Genomic DNA, 17,489 nt, shown 5'->3' with positions numbered 1-17,489 from the left:
CAGTTAGATCTAGTTACCAAAGTAGGGCCTACGTCTGACAGGCCAGGCTGTTAAAATCAGTTGGACACACAGTCTATTTACTTTTTGGGCAGGGAGGGTCTGGATTTTTTTTTTCTTGAGTTAGTAATCCTAATGCTCTTATCAACATAGGCCTAACTTAAGATTTAGACCTAGATCTCAATAATAGGTCTATAAAGACTATTATCTATTATAAGCTTCCGCTTCATCTAAGGTTATAAGCTATAAAAAGGGTGTACTTGATGTTCTTGCAGATAATAAATTATTGACTTAACACGCTTATCAGATTCCCGCAATAAACTAACAGAAATTAAACGGTAAAACTTCCAATCGAAAGCCCCCTTTGAAGAATGTTCCGCAAATGGTACATTTTACCAGTTCTATGCCCCGTAACACCCGCACATTGCTAGCTAACCCTCTGCCTCCCTCCCCCGAAAAAAATCCTAGCCACGCCCATGAGATCTAGTTTATAAGTTATAAGGCATAATAAGGAGTATCTAGGTCTATATCTAGACCTATAGAATATATATATGTACTTTTTGTAATGAGTACACCCTTGAAATATAGCTTTCTAGAGTCTAGATCTGGACGACATTGCACATACTCATACCGATTCAACTAGTTACTAGCGATTCAATTCATTAGAAATCACTCTTTTTAAGATTTCCCCATCAGCAACACGCCTTCCCATCTCGTCAGGAAATAAACAATGAAGTGACGTAAAAAGATGATTATTTTTACTCTCAGACTTAGTTCTAGATCTAGATCTATGTTAAACGAGAACATGTCGAGTGTAATAATAGATCAATTATAAATAAAAGATTTCTGAGTTAATTCATTTGGCACTTTATTTTCTTAACCCAGAATCTAGATCTAGTCTACATTAAAAGTCTACAATATTTACAGTACAGTAAGTTTTTCTTTATTTTATTTTAACTGTACTCTAGTAACTAGACTACTGTAGTCTTAGCCTCTTAGGAGTCTTAGACTGTAGTGTAGACTAGATTATTTAAATTATATCTATTATTAAATTATATAATTATAATAGATATAGACTGACCCTAGATTGCCCTAGATCTATACATATAGAGTCTACTACTGTAATAACTTAATAACTACTAGAATCTAGATCTAGATTCTAGATCTTTTAAAAATATTAATTAGAATAGATCTAGACTCTAGTCTCTAGACTCTAGTTGTAGTATTCTATCTAGAATTGTAGAATCTAGATTAGCTCGACATTCTTAGTCATCTTAGATTCTAGTCCTAGATCTAGTCTAGTGAGTCTAGTCCATTCGACTGATTCGTAAACAGTGAATAACACTAAGACTAAACTAATAACACTAATAACAGTCAATGACATTATGAATGACTCATGAATCAAGATGATCTATATCATTAGATTCTAGATCTATATATATGTTGATCTAGATTCTAGATAGAATATTATAATGATAATCTATTATCTAGAGATTAGATTCTAGATTAGTGACTCTAGTCTAGGTCTAGATTATTATCTAAATTTAAATTATCATATCTAGTCAATCTTGACATAGAGATAGTTTTAATTAGTGACTCACAGTTGACTTAGTGAGCTACATTATCATTTAAGTATCAAGTTATAAAGATTTTTATAATAATATCTTAAAACTTTGTAAATATTGACGCCTTGCAGAGCTTTCAATTTGAAGAATATTTAATTGTATTTAAGTATTTTAAATTATTAAATCTAATTGCTAATCTGTATACTACTAATTTAATGCAGTTTTAAGTAGACTATTTGTCATTATTTTAGAGATTTACACTAGTGACTAGATTTCTTTCTAAATCTAGACTCTACATGATAGATTTTCCATCTAGATTCTCGATCATAAATATTTTAGATATTTTACATATATATTTAGATCTAGTTATTAGTAGATCTAGATCAGCAAATGATTGATATAAAATATATAAAATGTCTGAATGAAGATAATATACTTCCTCTAGAGTCCAAACCTCCCACAGGATGACAGGGATGGGAGGGGGCAAGGTTTGAACTTATGACCATCGATAAGTCCCAATGACAGTCCAATACACAAACCACATGACAAGGCAGCCATTCGTTTGTACTAGGAAGTAATATCTTCAATTCTGAAGGAATATCAGAAACATGTAAAACATTTTAGAAACAAACAACCTTTTAACCCTAACCCTTTGGGGGAAATCAGGGGGCAGGGTATGAACCCGGGAACATCAAGACATCAGAAAAACTGTCCAGCTAACATACCACACGACAAGGCAGCAGCTCTACTAGCTAGTGTAATCTCTACTCTAGACATCTTAATAATTTAGAGATCTAGATTCTGGAATAGATTAATAAAGGCAATATGAAGAATAAGAATAGTCTGTTAGTTTAACTCTAGGAGAACTAGACTCTGGTAAGTCTAAGCAGGAGTATGTATGTATATATATATATATATTTTCCCCCACTTTGACATAGTACCTGTGCGTACCGTCACAAAAAAAAAAAGCACTGTATATATATATGTCTATTCTAAATTCTAGATCTTGAGATTTCTGTATGTAGGCTATTCACACCAATAGTAATAATTATTCTCTTCAAATCTAGAGATCTAAATCTGGATTATAGATCTATCTAAAATAAGGATGCACCAAATAGCTTCGGCTCTGTCCAAATATCCAGCCTTTTTTCACTATGTGGTCATATTCACTGCAGGATAGTTGGCCGGAGAGTAAAAAGTACACAGTAGTACCTACATTTAATATATAAAATGGACATGGTTCCACTTGTGTATGTTATGGAATGTATGAAAGTTTATATTTAAAACAAAATAATGTTCTTAGAAATATAAGAATATGCACAAAACATCTTTTATTACAAAAATAACATATAGTATGTAAATTTTATAGTTCAGAAATGAAACTTATTATTATAAATTGTTGCTATTCTATATCATGTGACTTCGCAAATCTGCTAGTCTCTCTCTGATGCCCTTCAAATAAATTGATAATACTTTAATCAACTTTAAACAATTATTTTCAAGGAAAATTGTCATGGAGTCCTCTACACTAAGAGTCCATATTGTAACTACTCTTAGCATCTCTAAACTTGTCATACTTCTTGTCTTATTCTATATCTACCCTTTTGGTTGTGAGATTACCACTCTGATGACTTTCTTAAATGTACTAAATATGTATTCTAACAAAATGCACATTACATTCATAGCATCAGTGGTTGGAATGTTTGTTTACTTTGTTAGTCTTGACATTGAAACATTTTAACGACATGATGATGATGAGATGTCTGACTACCTGTGAGAGTGTATCTCTCTGTCTAGCTGTAAGGATATATCTTGTACAAAAAAGTGTGTCAAATCTCCCCACCTCCTTTATAAAATAAAAGGTTGAAAAATGTATCTTTACCTACATTATGACACCAATCTCTGATGGATTGGTACCACAAGCTTTAACATTTATGCCTCTATGAAAAGTTAATTAAGAATCTACCAGAACCATTGAACAAATATGACAGCATTTTTGGATTGAGCTGTGAATTAAAGATTGTTAAACTATGCCTAGAGGCCTAGAGATTGTAGGATCAATGGGAATATTTACCAAAAAGAGACAAGGAAATTAGTGGTGAGGCTATCTACTAGGTTGCTCACAATTTAAGTAGAGAAATAAAGACATTTTCTGACACATGGATAAAAGATAAATTTCAAATATCCCAATTTATCAATGTTAGTACTAAACCCACGGGTTTCTAATAAAATAGTGTCAGGTCAATTTCAAGTTTTTTTTTTTTTATTACCTTTTTGATCATATGGCCCGCGACACGAGTGTTGGAAATTAAAATGGCCCACAGATTGAATTAGGTTGGGCATCACTGGTTCAGATTGAGTAAATAGATAGGTGACCACATTAAGTCAATTGGGGGTGGACATAATATCAACATGTTGACACTGTATAGAGAGAACTGAATTTGTTTACTTAGAGGTCAATCTTAATTAGTGTAGGGGGCTGGACTTCAAGCCACACCTCTACATGGGTAACCTGTTAATATTTTGCTTACTTGGAAATAAATTTCAATTAGGAGGCTGGACTAAAGAACACACAACTACACAAGTGACCTTTTGATGCACAAACCATGAGTATATAACTATATTTCATAGCTCAGTAAGCTAGTAATTAATTTTCATGTAGATAAAAGTACAACAATCAGATTTGTGTTTATTAGAGTAAAAGACACTGACCAGGGCTATCATTAAAGGGAGAGTTTAACACCATCTACTCCTTATTTGTTTTATCTTTGACACTGGATTTATTGATAGATATTGACCATTTTTTTGCCAGAATGGAAAAATGCATGCTAAGACACTCTAAATAAATATTTCTGTTGGATTTCTTTTCCTTATGTGTCATAGGAATCAATGTTGCAATTATGAATATGAATCAGTCTTACATTTGTTGATGTTTTGAATCATTATGACAATAAAATATTCTGCACCTTGTGATCTGTACTGATATGTACCAATGATACACTGCCAACTCTCATATAAAATATTAAAAACATATTTAAACATATTAAATATAATGTTATTGGTGGTGGATATTGGATATATTTAAAATAATGTAATAAATTGGGGGGGGGGGGAGGACTTAAATGGATACCTGTTAATTATAACCACCATGAACTATCCATGCAGGTGATTCAGTTGTCAACTAAATGAGCAATGTATTCTTTACACAAATAATTCCTTCTTTTATCAGCTAATTATAAAGTCTTGGTTAAACTCATTTTACATTTTTACCAGGCCTACTAGATATTATAAGGTTTAAACTTGTATTCAAATTAGTTTTTATAGGCACTGCTTGATGAGGAAGTCGTGTAAATAGGCAACAAAATGGCCAACAACTTTTACTTATAATAGTTAGGTATCTCTTGAAGACTGGACATTAATATGTGGAGAGATTTCATTTTTTTTAAAAAAACAATTTGTTCCAAGCTTAAAAAGTAACGCTCACAGCTTTGACCTATTTGAGATTTCCCCCCCCCCCCCCCCCCCACACAGTTTAATTCGTTGATTTCACATTCTTTGATGGAAAGTTGAGTGTATCTTTATTAACTACGTCTATGGTGATTATCCAGCTTTCTCCGTTATATAGCTCTGTGTAGTTTGAAAATAGGTTTATTAACAAAATGGATGGCTGACAGGTTGTAAGCTTAGGACTGTTAGCGACTCTCCCTGCAGTCCAGCAGGAGACTTGTGCTAGGACTTACACATCTCAAAGAACGTCTGAAACTTGTAAAACAGATGAGGACAGTTTGCCTTGTGCCCATCTTAGTTGACCTTGTGCCCATCTTAGTTGGCCTTGAACCCATCTTAGTTGGCCTTTGCCCATCTTAGTTGGCCTTGTGCCCATCTTAGTTGGCCTTGTGCCCATCTTAGTTGGCCTTTGCCCATCTTAGTTGGCCTTGTGCCCATCATAGTTGGCCTTGTGCCCATCTTAGTTGGCCTTGGAAAATAGACTGTTCAACTTTAACATTTGTAGAACCTTATGACCTGGATTGTATGCGATTTTGCCAGTTCTCATCTTATTTCTCTGCATGTGGTCCTGTTCGGAGCACCAGGTACCTCCAGGCGATTATCTTCAACTGTCCCCACATCTTGCCCATCTGCATGGCATCTGCATTCAAATCTCGATATCATCTATTTCTGTACTCCCCCCCCCCCCCCGCTTCCTCTTTCCTGGAGGTTCCAGGTAAAGTCTTGTGAAGTTTGGTGCAGTTTTGAGAAAAGTGTGGCCCATCTAAGTGTGACCTATCCATCATCAGCTTCTCAGAAGGATATCTTCTTCAATAGGCCATTGCTTAGTTCTTTGTCACAGTTCCTCATTGGCGATCATGTATGGCCAGCGGACCATAAGAATCTTCCCGAAGCAGGCATTAATTAATTAATTCAAGATGGTGTCGGTGGTTCCCATAGAGTATTATCGGCTTCACAATAGTGTTGGTTTGATCTTGATGAGGTTCATCTGTTTCGTGTGGCGGATTTGATAAGGTTTTGGACTAGGAGAACTATGGGGCATCAGCTTTAGTGGCTTGTCAGGACCAGATTTATTCATATAATTGTAATGGAAGGCACTCGAGCATTCTCAGGAATGAACTTATTTAAATATAAAGTTTATATTAACTCTGTTTGTCTGTCTGGTAAAAAGTTTTAACATGTTTTTTTCACCCATTTCCCATTCTTGGATCAAGTTACAACTATACACACTTAATTCATTGAACCTGACAAGACATGGATCAATAAAATATTTAACCAATTAGTTAATTAATTGTTATTATTTAATTATTTTGTTTGATGTCGAAATAAAGAGAATAAATGCTACTTAATAAGATTTATGTCTGTATGGATTTAATCCCTTTATTTCACACGTTTTTTTCTCCCACTTCCCAGTCTCGGATCAAGTTGAAATTTTGCATAATTATTCATAGTCGATGACAATACACGAATCAATAAAAAAATTAACCAATTAGTTAATCATTTAGTACTAATTACTTAATTTTTGTTTTATATAGCAGAAAGGGATCTAAACCTGGCATTTTTCAGACAAATGGCAGTAATTAGCGTTTTTTCCCATATACATACATACATACATACATACATACATACATACATACATACATACATACATACATACATACATACATACATACATACATACATACATACCATACCATACCATACCATACCATACCATACATACATACATATATATATACATATATATATATATATATATATATATATATATATATATATATATATATATATATATATATATATATATATATATATATATATATATATATATATATATATATATATATAATCTAGATTGAAGTAGATTTTAAAATTCAAGTCACTGCCTGTTACCTAACATTCCAAATGTGTTTAACTAAATAAAATCTTCAATTACAAAAGTATTCAATCCTGCATTCATCAACCATGACAGTTTCATTGCCTATCCATGTCTCTGTACTCCATTAATATGGGCGGGAAAGTTTTGTGGGCGTAATCTCAGATGAAAATCATGTTCATTATTGAGTTAGTCGGATAGAGCGTAATATCCAGCACAGGAAAAGACATGATGACACAAATTTAGGGTACAGGCCTACATGCAAGGACAAACATGTCGAGTAGTACTGTTTCACTGAAATATAAACACTTAGTTGAAAAGCAAAACAACTATTCATAACAAATACACTGTATTTCTAAATGCTACTAGAGAATTTCTTATTTATGCTTACTGGTAACATTTCACTAGACTGTATATAGACTCATGGAAACATAACAAAACTCATCAACTGGAGACATTCCTATTTCAGGCTATATAGGCCCTTACACTTTAACACTGGTTGTCAATCCAACATCTTTCAACTTACAAACGCAATCATTTCAGTTCTTTAAAACATTTATAAGCTTAGCTGTTTAGGTCTCTCTTTTACGTTTGGTCCAATGTCTGTGTATGGAAGCCAAGTCATAGAACGACATAGAAAAAAACAGGCATTAAAGGTCTTGGTGCCATTGCTGTTTGTTACATGGAATCCAAAAAAAAAAAAATTAAAAAATCGAAACTATGGGCGTAGTCAGGTGTTGTTGTTTTTTTTTTGGGGGGGGGATTTTTTGCCATCCATATTTATATATTTATTTAGCCTATTTATAATTGTGTGTGTACGTAATTAATCTTTATTACATTCCAACCTTTATTCTATCGGAAGACGTTTATTGTACCCTAGAACAGGTTCTTCTTGGAGTTAGTGGAAAGACTGTAGACACCCCGCCCTTCCCAGCCAGGGCACCTTTTTTTTCGGTCTTTAAAACAAAAATACCAAACAACTCCATTTACTTATTGAAAAAAAAAAATGGAGGCGTTGAAGATTAGTCCAATATAATACATGGGACTGTGACATCGCCATTGTGGTTTATTTTGTACACTGTTGTACATTTCAATTCGATAGTCCTTTTTACTCCTTCACAATTTCGCTGATGACGCGGCTCTTCTTGCCCTGCTCTCAGAAAGTTCCGACTTAAACGAGTATTTCAGAGAAATAGAACACATTGAAAAATACTGTAAAGATATTTTTTTTTATTATTAAATGTAAAAAAAACAACAACACCAAAGAAATGATGATGTATTTTCGTAGGGAAAAGAAAGAAAATGATATTGTTTCTGTAGTCTGAGAGACCATTGAAATACTATCTTAGACAATAAATTAAATTGTACTGCAAATACTTAGACAAAAAAGGCAGCAAAGATTACGATTAATAAGAAAACTGTCCTCGTTTAATGTTAGGGAAAAGGCCTTGGCTATGTTTCATCACGCTCACATCTGCAATATTTTAAGTTTTAATATCACTGTCTGTATGGCATTCTGAACATTAAAAATAAACTTCACAGAATCCAAAATGCAGCTGGTAAAGTTATTGGCAAAAAAACAAAATTCCATTTGGGCAGCTGTTTGAGAAAAACATTCATAAAAAAGATTCTAGAAATTAAAAAAAAAATCACTTTTTGGGGGTCAGGATTTTGTGATTTTACCATCACAAAAGAGATACAAGACACCGATAGCAAAGACAAACAGACACAAAAACTCTTTTGTTCCACTGGCAATCAAATCATTAAATAGAAACTATCTGATGTAAACTTTTCGCATGTAAATTATGAGTGAGTATGGTGTGAATGTATATTTTGGTTTTCTATAGTAATAATGTTTTTTTTGTTGTTGTTTTTTGTTTGGTGTAATGCACAAATTGTAAGACACATTTCCTTAATGATAATAAAGATTATTATTGTTATTATTATTATCCTGCTTTAAAAAAAATTGGTTCAAAACCAATGTCCTGGAATTTCAAAAAAAAACCAAAAAGTCATGGAAATCTGGAAATTTTAAAATATCTCTTTGAATGTCCTGGAATTTTGTTGATCGAAAAAAAAAAAAAACGGCCCCCCAAAAATTTTTAAAAAATTCGGCACCATTGCCGCGGATGGGCCGTCGTGGCGGAAATAAATGCGAAATTAGCGTTTCCGTGTTTGCGCAGAATGTGATTACTGTTCCTTGACAATATAGATCTGATCGATATCTACATATAGAGTATATAGATCTAGTATCGTTATCAGATCGATTTCTCAATGAACACATCCAAATTAGAACTACATTACATATCTTTTTAGACTTAATTTTTTTTCTGTTTCATTTTGTGCCCTTATATTTTCATCGGGCTACATTATTAGATCATATTTCATCTGTACACTGGCAATTTGAATTTGATAAATAGGTCTAGTCTAGATATAGATCTAGACTAGATGTAATCTTAGTTTCTTATTGTGTGTGGCACTGTGTTCAATCTAAGCTAGATCTAGAATCTAGTCTTATACAAGAATCTTAAATATCCTTAAGACTTGACTGTTCGATCATTGGACTGTTCTTGAATACTAGATTTAGATCTAGATCTATTCACTATTCTATAATAATCTATAACCAAGTTTGTATTAAAATGCCTAAATTCGAGACGTCGTTTAATGCACTGTGCAAAACTGTGGCTTGAAAAAGATATAATCTAGATCTATCTAGATTTCTAGATCTAGAAATCTTGGCTTCAGAAATCGTCCGTCAGTGACACTAAAGCTTTTAGTTGTCATTATAAAAAAAATTATCGTTTCAAACATTCGTGAAGCAGCACGTGAATCGCATTCGAAATCCGATAAGCACAAGCGAGAGTCTGTTAAATTAGATGGTTACCGTCATTGTCAAAATAAGGCTGCCACAGTCACAGTGACTGTTACTTGTCCTACACCCACAGCTATGCCAGTACAAATTCATACAGTCTTAAATTACTGCTAAGAAGGCAATCAAAGTCTTTTGAGCACCTCAACGGCTGTTTTCCAGAATTGAAAGATTCATCTCAATTGCAAAGGTTTTGCAACCTTTTCTAAAAAATATCAATCAGATGCACTATTGTTGGTTGCCCTTTAATGCATTATGACCCAAGACCTCTTTAGCATGCTTCAGTCATTGTCGCAAAGATGTATGACACCAGCTGTTTTCAAAGCATGTACTTATGTTGCAACACTGCTTAGTGTAGATTTGACAGACACCAAAAATCTTCTAAATCAAAACTAAAGTTAGCGATCTTTTAAATTCTAGATGAAAAGCAGAACTGACAGAGGTTCTCAAACTCGTTGAAAAATCTCCATTGAAGAATGCTATTTTCCACAGTTGAAAATGGCAAAAGCCCAAATAGGTACCCTTTGCAAGATTTTGATAGCTCCTTAAATGATTTATATGCCACTTTGAGCATCTTGATTCTGCTTGACCGTATCAGTGCAGATGACTGTGATAGCATTAAATCTGAATGTACACAATGACAATTCCATTTTAACCACAAGTTCTGCCTCCCAGTTCTTCAGTGTCACCTCTGATAGACTGAATACTTTCTTTAGCCAGCTTGTGAGCACTGAATTTTCTAAACTCTGGACAGTGATGGCAGGAATGTATACCCATGAGCATGGTAATTTAATTTAATTATTAAACCTAAAATACATTAACTTTGACTATTGTTATATAATATTTTGGCGCGAATATTATGTCCAGGAATTTACAAATTTCTCCTGAAAATGCCCTGGAAAACTCCTGGAATTTCATATTGACATTGGTCTAGAAACCCTGTTTACTGCACTTTATTAATGAATGGAGCCCATCGGCTGGTAGAAATTTATAACCCCTCTTGGCTACGCTCATGGAATTTGGTGACTGTGGTTTCCTTTAGATTTTATATCGGAAAGGAAAGTTTCATCATCAAAACCATCTGTTTGGGGGGGGGGGGGGTTAAACTAAAAAATCACCGGAGTTGTTTTTTTTTTTCTTAACAGACTTAAAACTTCCTTAGCTACTTAGAATTTGATGACCGTAGTTTGCATTAGAATTATATTGAATCATATAGTTTTAATTAGTTTACACAAATTGTCGTTGTGGATTGTCTTGAACTAAATCTCTATTCACATATATTAGCGCCATATTTGCCATTTACCTTCTACGTCACGTTTCGGAGTCTTGACCTGGATCTAAACATAAAACTGCAATTAAGCCAATGGGCAGACTAGCTTTGGTCGGCAGCCAGCCCAGGAGACGGAAACTCCGATATAAAACCTATAACTGTTGTTCACAGCCGTCTCAGACTTCTGTGCAACTGTGGACTGCATTTAGTTTAAAAAGTGGTATTGGTCTGCCCGAGCCAATTATCACTTTAAATACTTTGCGAAGGCTCGAGGCGATCATTGCCCCAGACTTGCTGATCTCCGTCTCGACAGGTCTGGGAAACCAAAAATTCTCGATGGTGTATGCTCTACGCAATACAGCAAGGTTTCTGCCCAGGGCTTTTACAAGAGAGGATTTGAGCCTCTCAAGCCCTCACTAAAATGGAGTTTGATGATGATGATGAGGCAATTATTATTATATTGAAGAGTTTTTTTTTAACATCAAAACTCTCTGTAGGGGGTTTTAAACTCAAAACCATCTGGAGGGGGCTTAAAACTTAAAGCCCTCTGCAGGAGTGGGTTAATCTCAACCCCTCCCCCTTTGCTACGCTCATAGAATTTTGTGACTGTTGTTTGCTTTAATTTTATATTTAAGGTGTGGCCCGTAGCTTCAAATCCCGCTGGAAAAAAAAAGGGTGGGGTAAAACTCAAAACCCTTAGGGCGAGGGTAACTTAAAGCCCTCTGTCTGGAGGTTTGTTTGTTTTAACTCAAAACCCCTGTTGGCTACGCTCATAGAATGAGGTGTCTGTTGTATTAGATGCTTTAGTCTTATATTGAAAAGGGGTTTTATCTTTAAAAAAAATTGGAGGGGGTTTTAAACTCCACTCCCCCCCCTGGCTACGCTTATGTAATTTGGTGACTGTCGTTTGCTTTATTTTTTGCTTTATAGAAGAAGGGAACCTTAAAACTCCATTCGCTGTATTGAGGCAAGAGATGGTTTAACATTAAAATTTCACCTAAAATAAACAAAATCAAAGCTTAAAAAAAAAAAAAAAAAAAAAGTCACTAAATTCCACCCCCTCCCCCTGCGAGGGGATTTCATTGCGTGTGTGTGTTTGTATCAGTGTAAAATCCCTAATATAAGAAATTAAACTTCCGCTTTCTGACAATATTTTCAACCAGCTGTTACTTCTAGAAAAGGAAAGCAAAATACTTATATACATTTCAAGTTTATTTTTTCTTTTGTTTACTTCCTATAATAGTCAAAAAAAAAAAAAAAGCTATTTAAACAGCCTATGACATTCTTTGTCAAAGTCTACTAAAAGTAAAAGGCTATATTTAGATCAATATCTCTATCAAAGTAAATCCAAGTGTTTTAAAAATTAAATCAAGACCCTAGTCGTGCACTATGTGTGTGTTGGTTACAACGTGCTAGTCCCATGTACTTCCTACCCCACAGACTTTGTCACACATTTAGTTTATCAATGAGCGTGTATACAATCAGCTGACAATCTAGGCCAGGCTTGTTGAGTTCAAGGGACACCCTACGTCTCCTACACTATTACCCGCGAGATATCATTGTGCTGAAGGATCTCATTGTCAAGCCTAATGGAGTGTTACTGCATTGAACGTATGATTGTCTGAAATATTTTTATGTTTTAGTAATCAAGTCGTGGTCAGTCTAAATACTAGTAGAATCACGAACGTTAAGAGGCTAACCAAAAATGTACTCACACTGCTATTTGGTGCATTAATGTATGGGGATAATTAAACATGTACTCACACTGCTATTTGGTGCATTAATGTATGGGGATAATTAAACATGTACTCACACTGCTATTTGGTGCATTAATGTATGGGGATAATTAAACATGTACTCACACTGCTATTTGGTGCATTAATGTATGGGGATAATTAAACATGTACTCACACTGCTTTTTAGTACATGAATAGAAGAAGGCTAACTAAATATACAAAACAAATTTATAATAATTCACTCTGCTTTTCTATCCATGAATGCATTCAATAGAAATTTGTTCACGCAATTCATTATTTACCAGCGGTGAAAATACCTAAGACATGCTTCCAGCATTTTCTTTCTAATAAGACACCAAATACAGAAACAAAATCGGATGAATATACGTTTATTTCCATTAAAATATAGTCCTATAATTACATCGGTCCCTGGAGAAAAACCATCGTTGACTCATAAACTTGGCATTTTTCTTTTTACTCAGGAAAAAAAAAATTGGGTAAATGTTTAGTTCATCTCAGTGTTGAACTGTCTTATCAATTTATTTAGTACTTCGTTTATTTTTGTTGAATGGAAAAATAAAGAATTCAACACAAATGACAATCTGGCATTTACATTTCGTTGCTGCTTCTAAACAGTTTTTACTTGAGTTGACTGCAAATACTTAAAAAAAAGACTTCGCTAACGATTCATTGGCAAACGGTTTATGTGGTAGAACGATAGCCTGTCCTTTGTTTGAGTTGATACCATCGTGAACTGTCAGCTACTAAACTACTTATCATACAAACCTCCGTGTTACGAAATGAAAATGAACGTTATACTTTCTCTATATTTATATTGTTTTGAAACATTCCCAGGTCTTGGGTTACGGGTTACCCTGGAAAGACCTCTCCCATCTCTCTCTCTCTCTCTGTACTAAAATGAGTGATACTATCGTCACGTGACTAACCCATCTGTATAGTTCATGGACAAAGCACACCATGCTAAGCCTTTAGCCCTTGCTTCTTATTTTATCTATTTATGTTTTTAAAAAAAAAAAAAAAAAAAATGTGTATCAACCCACTGTCTGTGTGGTTAAAAGTTTGTACACGTTATTTCTACCACACCCAATCGCGGAACAAGCTGAAAATTTTCACAATTATTTCTTTTACCCGACAACACAAGAATAAAAAAAAATTACCAATAAGTTAATTAACTATTGGTAATTAATTATTTTGTTTGGTATCTCGTCCAGAGAAAGAAATAGCACTTGACGGAAGTGATGGTATAAGCTGTATTAGTCCCCTTTATAGGTTGCCGCTTAAAAGTGATTTTGAAACAAACAATACATAACCAAACAATCTTCTATATTCATAGAACCTCATTAGCAGAGTGGTTAGCTTGACGGCTTGAGGATAGCCCTTTCTCCCTCTCCCCCCCCCCCCCCCCCCATTTTCCTAACTAGTCCAGTTAAGTGATAGGATGATAGCGTATTGAGAAAACTAAAAGCATGAAATAGCGCTAAACAAAAACAATTGGTAAAAGTAATTCTAATCATACAGATTTATTACAAATTTAATTACATGACTGATCCCAACTAATGAATACATTACACGTCGTATAAATTCTTCTTGTTTTTCTTGTTTTGCATTTGTTTTTCTTTACTATTGGTCCAGAACCAAGAATTGTGCTAAAGTACAGATCACAATGATCAGGATCAGATGATATTGCTGTAAAATATCTATTTCCTTAGTGTTGATTATTATCATTTTTCTTTGAAATGCTGCAACAAGATAACTGTCTTTGTTTAAACTGTACATTTCGTCTAAATAAACATATCTCGGTAGAATGATCTTTTCACCGAGTCGTTACACTTCACTAACCAAACATGTCTTAATAAGTCAGTAGCGTCTTAAAATGTCGGTACAATCATTTAGAGGAGAAACACGCCTAGATATAATAGGTAAAGGGTTTAGTATTACATGCAGGCTTTAGCTGCTGGTTGCCTCTGTTATGTTAATGGGAAAAAAAAAAGCTTTTATATAGTGCTACTTTCATGCTTAGCATGCTCAGAGCGCTATGGTCCAATCTCAGGGTCATTTGTGAGGCCAGTTGGGGAAGGGGGGGCACTAATGTAGAATAGGTGTGTAGGTCTTTATTAACCTGGATGAAATTTGTCTTACAATTGTGCAGTACACATCACAAATGAGAGCAAATGAAACATACACTGTCAACTGGAATATGGATTCAAATTAGTTCCTACCACAGTTTTACTTAAACATTACATGTGAAGTGAACATCAATGATTTAATTGCTTATGGGAACAAAAGAGGGATTGGGGTCTCGTATCTTCTCTCTGATGTTCAAATCGTGACCGAAAGGTTGTTTATGAAGGAGTAAAATCTCTCTCTCTAGGCCTATACATGTTGTGCTAACTACTTTGCTGTCTCTAATCCTGCTTGCTATGTCTTAATCGTGTCTGGAGGATAATAAATGTTTCGGTTTCTTACAAGCCTAGAAAGTGTATGTACAGCGTCTGGCCATTGACCTACATAAGAAAGGGTCAGCGTGACCATTTCGCCTTGATGAATGGGGGCTCAGCAGTGGGAAAACATTTCCTTAGAAGTACAACACAATGCAATCTCTTTCATACGAGAGCTTGTTAAAATGTCACGGAAACAGTGAACAGCGCCAATAGTGTTTGAGTTTGTTTTTCTTTACAATCGGGAGCTTAACAAACTTTCCTTTCTACCTGGGGCGCATCAAATAATTAGGGCATCTAGATCATGTTCTTAGGATGATATCATTTTTGTTACCTATAGAATTGAGAGTATTTAATAAACTAGGAATGGAGGATATCTTGTACATTGTCATCATAGGGGTGCTGTGACAGTTCGCGTAACCAAATCCCTCCATTTTCCCCGGTCAGCAGCTGTTCTTATGATTTAAATGACGGTTTCAATCAATATCTGTCATATCATAAAATGGATTCAACACTAAATCTATTAGCTGTCATTTCATTATTCAATTGTTCACATTTCAACACTAAATCTATTAGCTGTCATTTCATAATTCAATTGTTCACATTTCTCGAAGTTTCGGGTGCTACGCATTGCATTAAAATATTTTGATTCATGACATTGATTTATTAAACTTTTTTTTTCTTACTTTTATGAGATTTAACTATAACAACCTGATTGACTTAAACGTGTCTCATAACAACCTGATTGACTTAAACGTGTCTCATAACAACCTGATTGACTTAAACGTGTCTCATAACAACCTGATTGACTTAAACTTGTCTCATAACAACCTGATTGACTTAAATGTGTCTCATAACAACCTGATTGACTTAAATGTGTCTCATAACAACCTGATTGACTTAAACGTGTCTCATAACAACCTGATTGACTTAAACGTGTCTCTGTATCAATTGACGTGTTTCAATTCTTTCCAGGTCACTCCTTAAACGTTTGTTTTTTTTAGTTTTATTTTGAGACTATTGTTTTGCTTCCCTGAAACGTATTGTCAGTTAAGCATACTGTCACTTCACATTGTTATGTAGCACTGTCACTTCACATTGTTATGTTGCACTGGCTTCAATCTCTTCATCAAGATGTGTTGGCTCAATCTGTTTTGATTTCAGGATTGCAGCTTGTCTCAACATAGGACATCAACAGGAGACAAGTACTTGCTGGCCTGAAGTTTCTTCTTTTCACACACTTGTTAAAGACAATGGAAATACATATAGCACTTAGATTGTCAATGGAAATACATGTGGCATTTTGATTGTCAATTGAAATACAACATGTAGCACTTGGATTGTAAATTCATCATCCATCATCAGAAGATAAAAGGTACTAAACAACTTGAATGAGTAGATCTAGACATGCTCTCATCTAGTTCAGAAAGTTTGGTTCAGAAAGTTTGAATCAAGAGTTTTTGAAGTGTACACGTGTTGTCTCACATAATAGATCATCGCTAGAACATTTCGAGTCCTAGATCATCGCAAGAACATTTCGAGTCCTAGATCATCGCAAGAACATTTCGAGTCTCTAGATCATCGCAAGAACATTTCGAGTCTCTATCTCTTGAGGAAGGTGGTTTCTGTGCCGCTGAGAACTTGAAATAAGTCGATTTCAGATTTCTCGACCTTTTACACATTCTCCAGTAATTTAACACCAAATATTGATCGAGGTTCCTCCTTCTGATTGCTGTATTCTTAGTTACCACAAGTATATTGCCGATGTTTTAGTTTTTTAAGTACTGCATTGAACAATTATTCTGATGTATTTCACGCCGCAGCTCTTTAGAGTCATTGTTCAATGACTAAAATAAACATTAGTATTTAATTTACGGGCCATCAGGGGGAAAAAAACAGGATCATATACGTTTGGTATGCCAACATGTAGTTAACTCTTTCTCTCCTAATGTACGATACCAACGCTGATTTGAACTCATTAAATTAAAATAATTACGGAGAGAAAGAGTTAATATGGCTTATGCCCAAATGGGAGGGTGATAGGTAAGAGTGGTGTGTGTTTTGGGGAGGGGGCTATCTGTGAAATTCTTATCAGAGATTTGACAGTGTATTGTTACCTTATCAGTTCTAGTTGACCTTGCACATTGCTCAGTTGGACACAGTTGTTGGTGGCACTTGGGGGGGGGCGACAAATGGTTTTAAAAGTAGGT

General features: G+C 34.6%; 1 protein-coding gene across 4 annotated transcripts in view; it reads left to right on the top strand.

Moving 5' to 3' along the window:
• Window positions 1-660: 660 nt before the first annotated feature.
• Window positions 661-17,489, top strand: part of LOC106078612 (alpha-1,6-mannosylglycoprotein 6-beta-N-acetylglucosaminyltransferase A-like) — a 40,674-nt gene continuing 23,845 nt past the window's right edge. The window contains exon 1 of one of the 4 annotated variants that reach the window (XM_013239539.2): window positions 661-928. Coding sequence is in view for 2 of the 4 variants with exons in the window: in XM_013239537.2 (XP_013094991.2) it covers window positions 10,418-10,598 (181 nt within the window). In the remaining 2 variants the exon portion in view is untranslated. Of the gene's footprint in view, window positions 929-2,020; window positions 2,439-10,292; window positions 10,599-12,498; window positions 12,696-17,489 lie in introns of those variants that run through there. The other 3 variants (XM_013239540.2, XM_013239537.2, XM_013239538.2) reach the window with 3 other exon arrangements.

Source organism: Biomphalaria glabrata, chromosome 16 (assembly GCF_947242115.1).
Source record: "Biomphalaria glabrata chromosome 16, xgBioGlab47.1, whole genome shotgun sequence".
NCBI classification, from domain to species: Eukaryota; Metazoa; Mollusca; class Gastropoda; family Planorbidae; genus Biomphalaria; species Biomphalaria glabrata.
The sequence above is the reverse complement of the archived record's forward strand: the minus strand, read 5'-3'. Positions and strand labels throughout refer to the sequence as shown.